This window comes from Pteronotus mesoamericanus, unplaced genomic scaffold (genome assembly GCF_021234165.1).
Source record: "Pteronotus mesoamericanus isolate MK-2021 breed Mesoamerican mustached bat unplaced genomic scaffold, CSHL_Meso_final contig_169, whole genome shotgun sequence".
NCBI classification, from domain to species: domain Eukaryota; kingdom Metazoa; phylum Chordata; class Mammalia; order Chiroptera; family Mormoopidae; genus Pteronotus; species Pteronotus mesoamericanus.
The window spans coordinates 12,861,546-12,875,301 of NW_026555068.1; the positions used below are offsets into that span (position 1 = coordinate 12,861,546).

The 13,756-nt window shown below is 35.8% G+C and overlaps 1 protein-coding gene and 1 non-coding gene across 2 annotated transcripts in view; one reads left to right on the top strand and one right to left on the bottom strand.

Annotated features, from left to right (window-relative positions):
* The window catches only part of GTF2E2 (general transcription factor IIE subunit 2), a 48,626-nt gene that overhangs the window by 17,086 nt on the left and 17,784 nt on the right, over window positions 1-13,756 (top strand). Inside the window, exons 3-4 of the mRNA XM_054566070.1 lie at window positions 1,652-1,743; window positions 13,025-13,132. Coding sequence (XP_054422045.1) covers window positions 1,652-1,743; window positions 13,025-13,132 — 200 coding nt within the window. The remainder of the gene's footprint in view (window positions 1-1,651; window positions 1,744-13,024; window positions 13,133-13,756) is intronic.
* LOC129064932 (small nucleolar RNA SNORA33) lies at window positions 12,194-12,322 on the bottom strand. Its single transcript, XR_008528543.1, has one exon. It is a non-coding gene; the product is annotated as a small nucleolar RNA SNORA33 (small nucleolar RNA).

The following is a 13,756-nucleotide window of genomic DNA, read 5'->3' on the forward strand; positions in this document are numbered from 1 at the left end:
GGTCAATGATTCTTATACAAGACATTATCACAGGGTTTACAACTGGATTTGAATCTATACTCTGTCACTTACTACTCAGTTTCCTTCTTTAAAAGTAGAGTATAATATCTCCTAAATAGGATTTCTGGGAGGAATTAAATGAGAATCATTTGTCATGGCTCTTGGCAAATAGTAAGTGTTCAATAAAGATTAGTTACTATTACTGTTATAAGGGTCCCGAATGTCTTTAAAAATGAACCATGTAGATAGATAGTATTTCATGATCGAAAATTGAGTGTGAAAGTACACCGATAAAGGCATTGTAAATATTATTTTGGGAACCAGTAAAGTAGACTTTAATGTGTCAAGTAAGTTAACCAAAATTGTAACAGTTGTTTTTAGAGGAAAATTGCATATGAAGTCTCATTTTAGTCTCAAAACATATTCAATAAAGCCTTTTCACTAACTGATCTCAAAGGGGTATTGCCATCTAGAAGCTGTTCTTTTGGATCTCTGACAGTTGTTACATTTGACTTGTGGTGGCTCTAATGCATTATTTTGCTTAAATTATTGTTACTAAGCTGGTGCCAGATGTTGACTTCTCCCCCTTTTTATTTAACCTCTTCTCGTGTATCAGCCACATGGGAACTTTATAATTTCTGATCTGATGCCTTGCTAATGAATATGTATGATACTTCTGGAATGTTTTCCTAGTATTTATCTTGAAATTTTTTACCAGTACTTGCCTGTCACTCATGGAATGCATCTTTGTAGGGTAGCATTAGGATTTGTGCCTGTAAGAATGCAGCAAAATGATAGATGTTCTGAAACCAATAATCCTTTGTACAGATTGCCCCTGGTTTCATGCTACAAATTCTTTCTAAGCATCCATGTTTATGCAGTGGCAGCACCTATATTTCTTATTCCCAATTTATCTCTAAAGTTCATAATATTCTTTTTATTTTCTTAATTAATGTTGATTTCTTTTAACCTGATAAGCATAAATTGATGTGATTAATGATATTGGAAGTTAACCCCTCAGAAGCAGTCCACTCACTCCTCATGGTTTTAAGATTGAGATTTATATTTTGTTTTTGTTTGAAAAGCCTTGCTTGCAATTATGGGGGAAATATCAGAATTACGGGATATAATAGAAAATATCAGAGATAAAGGTACTTAGAAAAGAAATGTACTTAAACATTTTTTAAAAGATTTTATTTATTTACTGTTAGAGGGGAAGGAAGGAAGAAAAGGGAGAGAAACAGCAACGTGTGAGAGACATCACACATCAGTCGGCTTTCTCTCCAGGCCCCCTACTGGGGACCTGGCCTGAAACCCAGGCTTGTGCCCTGACTGGGAATCAAACTGATGACCTTTTGGTTCACAGGCCAGCACTCAATCCACTGAACCACACCAGCCAGGGCAAGAAGTGTATTTTAATGCTTTTGAATTATTTATACTTTGTTCCCATCCTTAGTGAGACAATGAATAGTTTATTATACATGTAAAGATTTTGATTTTTTCACCAAATTTTACAAGATAGAATTCACTGGATAGAAAAGCTCACACAAGAAAAATCTTTACTGGAGTTAAAAATCATCTTAGTTGCTTAAATCTCTTAATCATACCTAATATGAAAATTTATCATTTTATTTTTGAACTTTATTTTCAGATCATAGCAATGGATCATTTAACTTGAAAGCGCTATCAGGAAGCTCTGGATACAAGTTTGGTGTTCTTGCTAAGATTGTTAATTATATGAAGGTAAGTACTTTTCTTAGGTGATAAAAATCCTATTTAACTTTTTGGCAGAAGAAGGGGACCACTCCCAAATTTTCAGAAGGAAATTTGTATATATGTCACATTTTATAAAACTATACTTCAATATATGTAGTTTATTATATGCTTACTGTACCTCAATAAAACTGTAAAAATATTTAATGCTTTAAGTGTCATATCAAATTAACATTGCAGTGAGTCATCTAGGTATATTTAATTGAAATTAATTCTAGGACACAATTTGAGCCCACCATTTAACTTAAAATTGTGCACAGGCAGTAGATACAGTCACCACTTAATAAGTCAATACCTGTTGGCAAAACAAATAGGAAGGTGTAAGACTAATACTTTCATTGATGTGAGAAGTAAAAACTACACAGTTCAGGCATATGGTGTTGATGGCTTTTATATACCTTTGAGGAGAAAATTAGAGAATTACTGAGGGCCTTAGAAAAACATTGACTCACAAAAGAAATTTAATGTTTGATGGAAGATTTAGTATTTTTGAAATAAGTTTTGATTATATAACATTTTGGCTTTACTAAAGACTTTGAATCCTAACTTATTAAAGTAAAATTTTATTAATAGCTAAGATGGCTATGTGATTTCAAATTTGCCCCCTTCTTCTGGCAGACTCTTATTACTGCTTAGTTACAAATTGTATCTTTTGAAAATACAGATCAAGATTTTCTGCTAAGACTTAAATAACTTAAGAGTCTTAGTGTCTGGTTATGTTTCAGTTCTCTTGTGTATTTAATTTCTAGTAGAAACCTATAGTTTATAATTTTCCATTATCAAATAATATACTTTGAATTATGTTATGCTTTCCTTTAGTACTTTTTTGTTTTATTTATTTAGAGAGGGGGAAGGGAGGGAGAAAGGGAGAGAGACATCGATGTTTGAGAGAAACACACACCCTGTCGCACGCCCTCAACCAGGGACCTGGCTCATAGCCCAGGCATGTGCCCTGAACGGAAATTGAACCAGTGACCTTTTGGTTTGCAAGCCGATGCTCAGTCCACTGAGCCACACCAACCAGGGCTAGTAATACACTTTGACACTTAGTGTTCACCATTCATTCACTTCATTCATCTATTTCCCCCCCATGTGATAAACAATTCTTAAGACCCACTATATGCTATTTCTAGCACCAAGTTAGGAATCCAGAAAAAAAAATGTATGCCCTTGTGCTTGTCATTCTTTTGAGGGGGGCTGACATTTAAATGTTATGTGTTTGCTACTCTGCTAATAGTCTTCAGTTATCTAGATGACCCTTACTGTAACTTTGTTCATCCAGGACAGGGTTGAGATTTTATCCATGTCCCCTGAAGCAATTTGGAAAAATTGTGTATCCCTTTGCACGTGTTTAAAATGACAACTACAATTTTTCAGCAAAAGTGACAAAGGATAGAATTTCTGTCATATTGTAATATTTCAATAAAGTACATTAGTATTTTCAATTTATCCAAGGAAATCTAAATGCCATTATTAATTTAAAAATAAAACTTAAATGGTTGGAAACTTAAATTATTTTCCCTTTGAACTTGTTTGTTTATTCTGTTACTCCCTCTGTATTATATGCTAAATTATGTATTTTTATGCTAGAAAATCTTTTATTGAGCATCTGTCAAGATTCTTTGCTACAATTATATATATTAAAAATATTTTTCTTGTGACTATAATGCTCTAAGTATTAAAAATACCTTCTGATTTGAGTTATCATTACTACTATTAGCACAAAGTTGATTAGAATAATGTATGAAAATTTTTATTAAAATTCACTTTGTATGTAATAATTACTCAATAGAAATTCATTTTATTTATTTTTATTCTGGAGAGAAAGGAAGGGGATGGGGAGTGGGGAGAGAGAAGGCTAAAGAGAGAAACATTGATGCGTTTTTCCACTTATTCAAGCATTCATTGGTGCTTTCTGTATGTGCCCTGACTGGAAATGGAAACATAACCTTGACGTGTCTGGATGATGCTCTAACGCGATTACCCAGCCAGGGCCCAATGGAAATCCATTTTTTAAAATGAAAGGGATGGTGCTGTCTTCTTTCTTCCTCCAGTTGTTCTTGTATCTGGAGATGTGTGTTAATTATTGATAGAATGAAACAGGATTTGGCAGCAATTTCTGCTCTTATTTTTAGATTTTGTAGGTTTAAGTGCTAAGAAATAAATGGTCATATAAGAAAGTTTATCCTAATGGAAATTTTGTGACAGCAAAATTTTTCAAGTTATATGCCAGAAATCACTTAGTGATTTATTATCAAGCATCCATGAGTTGACATTTCTATTAGATCCTCCTTCAGTTTTGTTGAAAGCAAAAGAATGTGAACTGCCTAACTTGCCAAGGGATTTGTTACCTGGTGCTTAGCCATTAATTTTCTTTTAGTTTCTAGGAAGTCTATCAAAAAGGCTTTACTAAGACTTAGCAAATGTCTAATTATATCACTTGCCCCTCTTCCTCGGTAGATACCTTTAAAAATATTTATTTATTTGTTTATTTTTAGAGAGCAGGGAAGGGAAGGAGAAAGGGAAACATCAATGTGTGGTTGCCTCTCTTGCACCCCCTACTGGGGACCTGGCCTGCAACCCAGGCATGTGCCCTGACTGGGAATTGAACCGGCAGTCCTTTGGTTTGTAGGCTGGCGCTCAGTCCACTGAGCCACACCAGCCAGGGCGGCTTTTTTTAATCTAAAGCACTCAGAAGTGGTTGAGAAAATAAAAAAAATAATTTCTGTCCACCTTTGGCAATGTAATTTTTTTCATAAAATGCTTTCATCTTGTTATGCCTTATAAATACACTTTATTCGAAACCTTCTGGTTGAAGGATTAGTTTATTCCATAAATGGAAAGTACCTCTGGGTTAATTGTCAAACCAACCAGCTGTATCAAACTTGTTTTTTTATCCTAAAATGTCTTCTATTTTTAAGTTCAAATAAATAGGTTAATAAACATTTTGAAGGCCTGGCTGGTGTGGCTCATTGGGTTGAGCGCCGGCCTGAAAAACAAAGGGTCGCCAGTTCAATCTCCAGTCAGGGCACATGCCTGGGTGTGGGCCAGGTCCCCAGTGGAGGTGCATGAGAAGCAGCCACACATTGATGTTTCTCTCCCTTTCTTTCTACCTTCATTTCCCTCCCTAAAAATAAATAAAATCTTAAAAAATATATATTTCAGAAATATTCACCTAAGGACATGTTTATTGATTTTGGTGAGAGGGGAAATGGTGGGGAGAGAGAGGGGAACATTGATGTGAGAAGCAGACATTAATTGGTTGCCTCTCTCATGACTGAACCTGAAAACCAAGCATGTGCCTTGACCAGGAATCAAACCCGTAACCTTTTGGTTTATGGGACGATGCTCCGACCAACTGAGCCACACTGGCCAGGACAGTTAATACACATTTTAAATAATATAAAAAGCATTAAGAAATAAATCATAGAATGCATACTAAAAGGCACTACTAAAGTAATTAAGATGAAAACTACATGGTCAAATAGAATTCATTTATTCATTTTTATAATTTAAAAAACAAATATGTTGCTTATGTTACATTGCATCATTGTAAATTACATAATAAAATATATATGAAGTGAGGGATGTGAAGAAAAGGTGTTTTATTCCTTTTCTAAATGTGTGTGCCTGCATCTTCTGATCATTGATATTCATCTTTTAGGTATAAATAAAAGGGAATGATTCAGAAATAGCTCCACTAATACGTAACTTTGTTCTGGGGTAATTAATGGAAAAGGACACCTATTGTTAAAAATGAATTGGTCTTAGAGCTAACTATGATTTTTGGAATAGGAGGTAGAAATACTGTTTAAAAGATGTAATGAGAATTGACTAATTAGAATAAAAATTTCATGATACAATTTTACAAAATAGGTTTTAACTACCACAGTCTAAAATATAATGGTTCATAATAGAGTTTTGTCTGTGGGCCTAAAAATTTTTTTTAATCCTCACCTGAGGATATGTTTACTGATTTTAGAGAGGAAGGGAGACATCGATGTGAGAAAAAAAGAGAAAAAAAAAACCCAACAAGTTGCCTCCTGTATGAGCCCCAGCTGGGGACCCAACGGGCAACCTAGGTATGTCCCTGACCGGGGATCAAACCCTCAGCCTTTTGGTGTATGGAGGAGCTTCAACCAACTGCGCCAGCTTGCCAGGGATGTCTCTTGCTTTCATGGAGCATAATTTGAATAATTTGGTAGTCCTGATAAATATTTCTGTCATATGTAAAAAAAAAAAAAATCAGCCTCCTTAATTGATATTGTTTCATCTCTTTAAATGTGCTTTTTCTCAAGCTAATAAATAATCAAGGAATGAGTTTTGAGAATTGCTGAAGAGGATTACTTATATTTAAATACTTGAAGTAAATCTAGTTTTATCATTAGATACTTCTTATTGATGTTGCCGTAACTTTGCTTTTACTAGACTCTCTCCAAAGTGTGATGGATTCTTAGTACAGCATGGAGGCGGAGTGTGTGGGGATAGTAGAGGCAAAGTTCTTTGAAGGAAACTGCTCTCAGTTGCCCATGAACTATAATGTATCAGAATTTAGAATATCTTGGTACAGGCCAGAATATCCCATTTTTTAACTCTTAGAGAAATATTTAAGACTGGAAAAGATAGGAAGCCCTATAGTAGATAGTCTGTGACAACTCAATTATCATTTATGAAGGCTTCCCCCAAATAATGTTTTTTTTGACTTGTCCTTTTCTTGAGTCCCTAGAGTTTATTACCCCTCCAGGCAGGGCATTATAAATTCTGAGTGGAAGTGGGAGTTTTACCTCACCTTACCTCTACCCCTCCTCTTCCTCTAGAAAGAGGGGAGGGCCTGTTTTGACAAAGAGTACATAGAGAAGGTAATCTGTAAACTGATTCTTGGGAAGTCTTCAACTGTCCCTTGTGTACTCTTTTTGACGAGGTGATAACACCAAGGCCTTAGAAAGCAAAAAAATCAACAACAAAGCTCCTCATAGTTTATTCATGTGCTTAAAGAGGAAACTCTTCGATTGTCAGTGAGAATTACTTAGAAGTTACATGGAGAAAGCTCAAGGGGGCGCCATTAGGGAACTGTTCGAGATACATACAGTGAGGTTGACAACAAGAAATACTAAGCAGAAAAGAATTAAATGCCGATTCAAGAACTTCAAAATCATACTGAGAACATTTGGCACAGAAACAAACTGTCCAACCCATCTCACTAGCTCCCGAGATGGTTTTTGTTATACTATAGCTTAGTGGTGCACATTATAGCAACTGAGACACCAGAAAGATTGAATTATGTTCAGTGGACCTGTTTGAGAAGATGGAATAATTTCCTGGTCAATTTTAGTAAGATTTTATCGAAACAGCTAATGTAAAATAAATGTTATTCCTTAAAAGATTAAGTCTAAAAAGAAACCACTCCACATTATTTTGAAAATTCCCCTATGAAGGATATCTTTTTCTCCATATGAGGTTCTAGCTCTTAGATGACAAATCAGTGGTGCGCTTTTTAAAACTTTATTTTTAATAATTTGTTTCAATTACAGTTGACATTCAATATTATATTAGATTCAGGTGAACACCCCAGTGATTAGACTTTATATAGTGTAACTTACTAAGTGATCATCTGTATAAATCTCATACCCATCTGACAGCATACATAGTTATTACAGAATTTTTGGCTGTATTCCCTGTGCTGTGATAAACATCTCTGTGACTGTTCTGTAACTACCAATTTGTACTTCTTAATCCCTTCACCTTTTTCACCTGGCTTTGGAGACCACTTTATTATACCATAGCTGCCTCTCCTTTTTCTCTGTATTCTAGTCCTCATTGAAAGGTGTGCCCTTCTTCAGCTTTCTCTTTCATTTCCTCTTGCTGTACTTGTCTTTTTGGCAGATAATTGTATACCAAAGTTTCATATATGTATGTTTAGCTACAGCCCTATTTGGGGAGCTCTTAAAAGGCAAAAGTAGTAGTTTGCATTTCATCGTATGTCTCATTGCAGTACTTTTGGCACATAGGAGTTACCACCAAATATTTGAACAAGTGAGCGGATTAATAGCAAATGCTCAATAAATGGTTCTTATGTGGTATGTGTTAGGCTTTATGTCTTTATCTGCTTTCCATACATACCTTTTGAAAAATAATTATTCTAGTTCTACAGTGGCCTGACTGAAACCATGTGAGGTTCAGTAACTTGCTGAATAGTGATGGAGCCTAGAGCCTGGACTTTTTTTTCTTTTTAATTTTTAATTTAAATTTTTTAGTTTTGAAGTGATATATTTGTTGTTATAAAAATATATAAAAAGGCATAAATGAAAAAGTTTTTTAAATCATATATTTTTTTAAGATTTCATGTATTTATTTTTAGAGAGGGTAAGGGAGGGAGAAAGAGGAGAGAAACATCAGTGTGTGGTTACCTCTTGCAAGCCCTCTACTGGCGACCTGGCCCACAACCCAGGCCTGTGCCCTGACTGGGAATTGAACCAGAGACCCCCCTGGTTCTCAGGCCAGTGCTCAATCCACTGAGCCACACCAGCCAGGGAAAAATGAAGTCTTGTTCTTACCTGTGATTCTATTTATTTTTCTCCCCTCTCTTGCTTATAATTTTTTTATTAGTTTTTTGTGACTGTTTCCAGTGGTTCTTTATACAGAAAGTACAAATATGTATTTTTTTATTTCTGCCCTTTCAATTTTATTTTTTAAAAATACATTTTATTGATTACACTATTAACATTTTTTCCTCCTTATCCCCCTCAACCTAGAACTCCCATTCCCTCCAGCAATCCCGTCCCTTAGTTCATGTCCGTGGGTCATGCATATAAGTGCATTGACTACTTCAGTTCCTATGCTGTTCTTAACATTTTCCTGTCTATTTTGTACCTACCATTTTGTACTTCTTAATCCCTTTTCCCCCGTTCTCCCCCTTCCTCCTCCTGGCTGATAACCCTTCAAATGATCTCCATGTCTATGATTCTGTTTCTGTTCTACTTGTTTGCTTAGTTTTTTAGATTCAAAGATTTGTTTTAGATTCAAATTTGTTTTAGATTGTTGATAGCTGTACATGTGTTGGCAATTTAATTTTCATAGTTTTGACCTTTGTATTATATAGTTCTCTTTAACATTTCATAAATAGCTTGGTGATGATGAACTTTAGTTTTACCTTGTCTGGGAAGCACTTTATCTGCCCTTCGATTCTCAGTGTAAATGGTAGGTTCTTGCTTTTCATCGCTTTGAATGCTTCTTGCCAGTCCCTTCTAGCCTGTAAAAATATCTTTTGAGAAATCAGCTGACAGTGTTGCGGGAACTCCTTTATGGGTAACTGTCTGCTTTTCTCTTGCTGCTTTTAAAATTCTCTATCTTTAATCTTTGGCATTTTTAATTATGGTGTGTCTTGGTGTGGTCTTCTTTGGGTCCAGCTTGTTTGGGACACTCTGTGCTTCCTGGACTTGTATGTCTGTTTCCTTTCACCACAATAGGGAAGTTTTTCTGTCATCATTTTTTCAAAGTAAGTTTTCAATTTCTTGCTCTTCCTCTTCTCCTTCTGGCATCCCTATGATTTGGATGTTGGTATGTTTGAAAATGTCCCAGAGGCTCCATATGCTATTCTCTTTTTTTTTTTTTTTTAATTCTTTTTTCTTCCTTATGTTGATTTGAGTTGAGTTGATTTGAATCTCACTTTCATCCACTTCATTGTTGGTTCCCTGTTGGATTTTTCTTTATTTCACTTAATGTAGCGTCTATTTTGTCTGGCTCTTTTTTATGCTGTTGTAGTACCCACTGAGTTCCTGGAGCATCCTCATTACCAGTGTTTTGAACTCTGCATCTGATAGGTTGCTTATTTCCATATCATTTAGTTCTTTTCCTGCAGTTTTTTCTGTTCCTTCATTTGGGCCATGTATCTTTGTCTCCTCAACTTGGCACCTCCTTGTGTTTGTTTCCGTGTATTTGGTAGGGCTACTTTGACTCTCTGTCTTAGTAATATGGCCTATAAATTGCCTTATTTTATGGGCACCTGTAAATTGTGTGGGGCAGAGCCTTAGGTAGTCGCTAGGGTGGGGCAGCCCGATTTCACTGCTTTGTGGCTCTCTGTGGAGGAGGGCTCAGGGAGGGGACAGTGCTGCCTGGCTTCTGGAGCTTGCCTGAGAGAGGAAGCTGTCTCCCCGGCACTTGCTCTCTTGCCAGCTGCTTCATTTTCTCCCCTTTTCCCCATGTGCCACTGATGCCCTTCCAGCTATTGCCCTGGTGCTGAGTCCCAGAGAGAGTGGGTCCTAAGTCTGTTGCTGGCCCTTTAAGAGAAGTCTCTTGAGAATCCCATGGTTTCTTCCACTGCCCCAACCCCGACTAGTTTCTGCAGCCAGAAGTTATGGGGACTTACCATGCTAGCTCTGGAACCCTGGGCGGTGCTCTGGTGTGGGGCTGGGATTGCTTGTTCCCAAGGTATCCCTCCTGATTTTTGCCCACCACATGCGTATGTGGGACCGCCAGTTCCGCTGCCTCTCTGCACCTCCATGTCTCTGCTCCTCCTACATGTCTGGATGAATGTGGCTTCTTTAAACCCTTAGTTGACGGACTTCATACAGTTCAATTTTCTGATCAATCTGGGTGAAATATGTTTTGTAGTCTAGTTGTAATTGTTTGCTGTAGTTGTGCATAGAAGCCAAGCATGTTTACATATGCCCCCATCTTGGCTGGAAGTCTGCCCCTTCCTCTTAAAAGATATCATACTACACTTTTTATATTTACTTTTGTTGTGTTTTTTTTTAATTGAGATATAGTTGACATATTGTATTAGTTTTAGGTGTACAACATGACATATATATGTGTATATACATGTAAAAAATACAGTACAGTAGTGTTAACTGTAGTTACCATGTTGTACATTTCATTCCTTATCTCACCTTGACTTATAACTGGAAGTTTGTACCTTTTGATCACATTTACCCATTTTGTCTGCCCCTTACCCCTCCGTCCCCCACCTTTGGCAACCACCAATCTGTTCTCTGTACCTGTAAGTTTAGGATTTTTTAAATTTTACATATAAGAAAGATCATACAGTATGTCTTTCTGTCTCACATTTTATTTAGTATATTGCCCTCAAGGTCCAATCATGTTTTTGTAAATGCCAGTATTTCCTTTTTTAAATGACTAAATAATATTCCATTTTATATATATATATATATATATATATATATATATATATATAAAGTTGTTTGTTAATTGATTTTATTATTTAGAAAAGTTTCAGGTTTATAATCACTGGGCAGAAAGCAGAGTTCTCATCTGTTCATTACCCCCACTTCCAACCTCTCATACTATTGATACCCTGCACCGTAGAGATACATTTGTTAAAATCTGTGAATCTGCAGTGATACATGATTATCATCCTAAGTCCATAGCTTATGTTAGAATTCACTCCTGGTGTTGGTATATGGGTTTTGACCAGTGTATAAGGAATGTGTTCATCATCATTGCATCATGCAGAATACTTTCACTGCCCTAGAAATCCTCTGTGCTCTGGGTCTTCATCCTTTCCTGCTCTCTTACCCCTTGGCAACCATTGAATTGTTAACTGCCTCTGTAGGTTTGCCTTTCCCAGAATATCATATAGTTAGTATGTACCCTTCTCAGCGTGCCTTCTTTCACTTAGTAATAAGCATTTAAGGTTCCTCCATGTCTTTTCGTGACTTGATAGTTCATTTCTCTTTGTGCTGAATAATATTTCACTGTCTGGATGTACCACAGTTTTTCAGTTCACCTATTAAAGGACATCTTGGTTGCTTCCAAGTTTTGGCAATTATGAATACAACTGCTACAAACATCTGTGTGCAGGTCTTTGTGTGAACATAAGTTTTCAACTCATTTGGGGCAATACTAAGGAGCATAACTGCTGGATGATATAAGAACATGTTTAATTTTTTAAAAAGCTGCCAAGCTGTCTTCCAGAACAGTCGTACCACTTTGCACTCCCACCAGCAGTGAAAGTTTATGTTCCTCCCCATCCTCACCAACATTTGGTGTCTTCATGGTTTTTAATTTAATAATTTGTCCTGGGCATCTTTCAAAATTAGCATGTAGAGAACATCCGTTTTCCTTTTTTAGCATGTGTGTAGCAGCATAAATGTGCTGCAGTTTATTTAATTGGCCACTGGGGCTGTTTCTAATCTTTTACAAATGATGCTGCAGTGACCTTGTCAACTTTTTGCACTGTCCTGTATATCTGTAGAGTATATTCATAGAAATGGGGTTGCTGGGTTAAAGGGTTTAAATATATTCATATCGTAAAATTACCCTCTCTAAGAGTTGTACCAGTTAGTATTTTTTATAATTTTTATGAGTTTATTTGAGCCAAACCGAAGACATATCCTGGGGAGCAAGATCTCAGATGCTCTTCAATTAGTTTTTTTTCTTTTTTCTTTCTTTTTTTTCCCCCCCTTATAGCCATTTTCAGGGACCTTAGTGACTTCAATGTCTTTAAGGCTCATAACATGGCTTTACTATTCCCAGCTTTCTCTAAATTTCTGCAGAAACACATTCAGGTAAGGAGACTTACAATTAGTATTTTTTTTTAATCCTCAGGATATGTTTGATTTTAGAGAGAGAGGAACGGGGATAGAGAGAAACATCAATGTAAAAGAGAAACATCGATCTGTTGCCTCCTGTTTGTTACTGGAGTGAGATCGAACCTAAATCCTAGATATGTGCCCTGACCGGGGATTGAACCTTCAAGCTTTTGGTGTACGGGATGATGTTCCAACCATCTGAGCTCCCTGGCCAGGGCACAATCAGTATTCTTAACAGTAGTGTTTGAGAGGGCCCTTTTTCTTAGAACCTCACCATCAGTCATGTGAATTTTTGCCACTGTAATAGGTAGAAAATATCTTGATGGAGATTGAATATCTTTTCATGTATAAGGTCATTTGCATTTCTTTTTCTGTGATTTATGTGTTCTTATCTTTAGGACATTTTCCTGTTAGGTTTTTGGAGCTCTTAAACCAGTAGGAAGATTAAATCCTTGTCATTTAGTTGCAAATATTTTCTCAGTTTAACATTTGATTTTATAGAACTACAAGTTTGAACCTGGTTCTGTCTGATTTTATAGTCTATTCTCTTCATCACTATGATTGTACTGCTTCAAATGATACATGTTCTACATTGCTGAAAAGATTTATTTACTTGTAACTATCATTTAATGCATCTAGCATTTTTGCTAGATGCATTTCAGAAGATAGGAAAACTGTCTTGTCATATCTTCCCCCAATAGACACGTCATCAGCGAGGAGATACACATCCTCTAACCTTAGAAGAAATTTTGGATGAAACACAACATTTAGATATTGGACTCAAGCAAAAACAGTGGCTAATGACTGAGGTAAGAATAGGTTTAAAATATTGTTAAAAAAATTAGTTGATTACCATGAAATATTTGCTCCACCTAGGGTTTTTAATAGACTGAAATCTGGTAATTGTTTTTACTTTTTTAAAAAAAGAATTGGTCTAGGGTCTTTGTTTTTGTTTTGTAAACATTCATATTTTAAGATCATTTGATTTGGTTTTCATATAATCTTGTATACCTATTTAAAAATGTCAGAGTTTAGCAAAAAAGTTATAAAAGTCAGCTGTTGTATCGATTCCAATTAAGTTTTTACAGAATTGTTGCCTATTTTGAATTGCAAAAGTAATAATGTATGTGTTGGCAAATTGTATTGTTTTTACATATTTTTAAGACAGTGAAAACATGAGATAATATAGGGATAGGGATAGCAAGATATGTTTTTAAGTGAGATGTTTGTTGTTCTACTACTGCTGTTAAGAATTGAGAGTAATGTTACTGCCTCTAGCAAGTAACTTGGAAGAATAATCATGAACATTGTGTATGTACATACAACATTGGAAGAAAAAGAATCCCAAACCAGTAAATGATCATGTTATTTTTAAAAATTCAGGTATTTGCCTCTTTTTTGTTTATGTATGACATGACTATTAAGAAGACTGC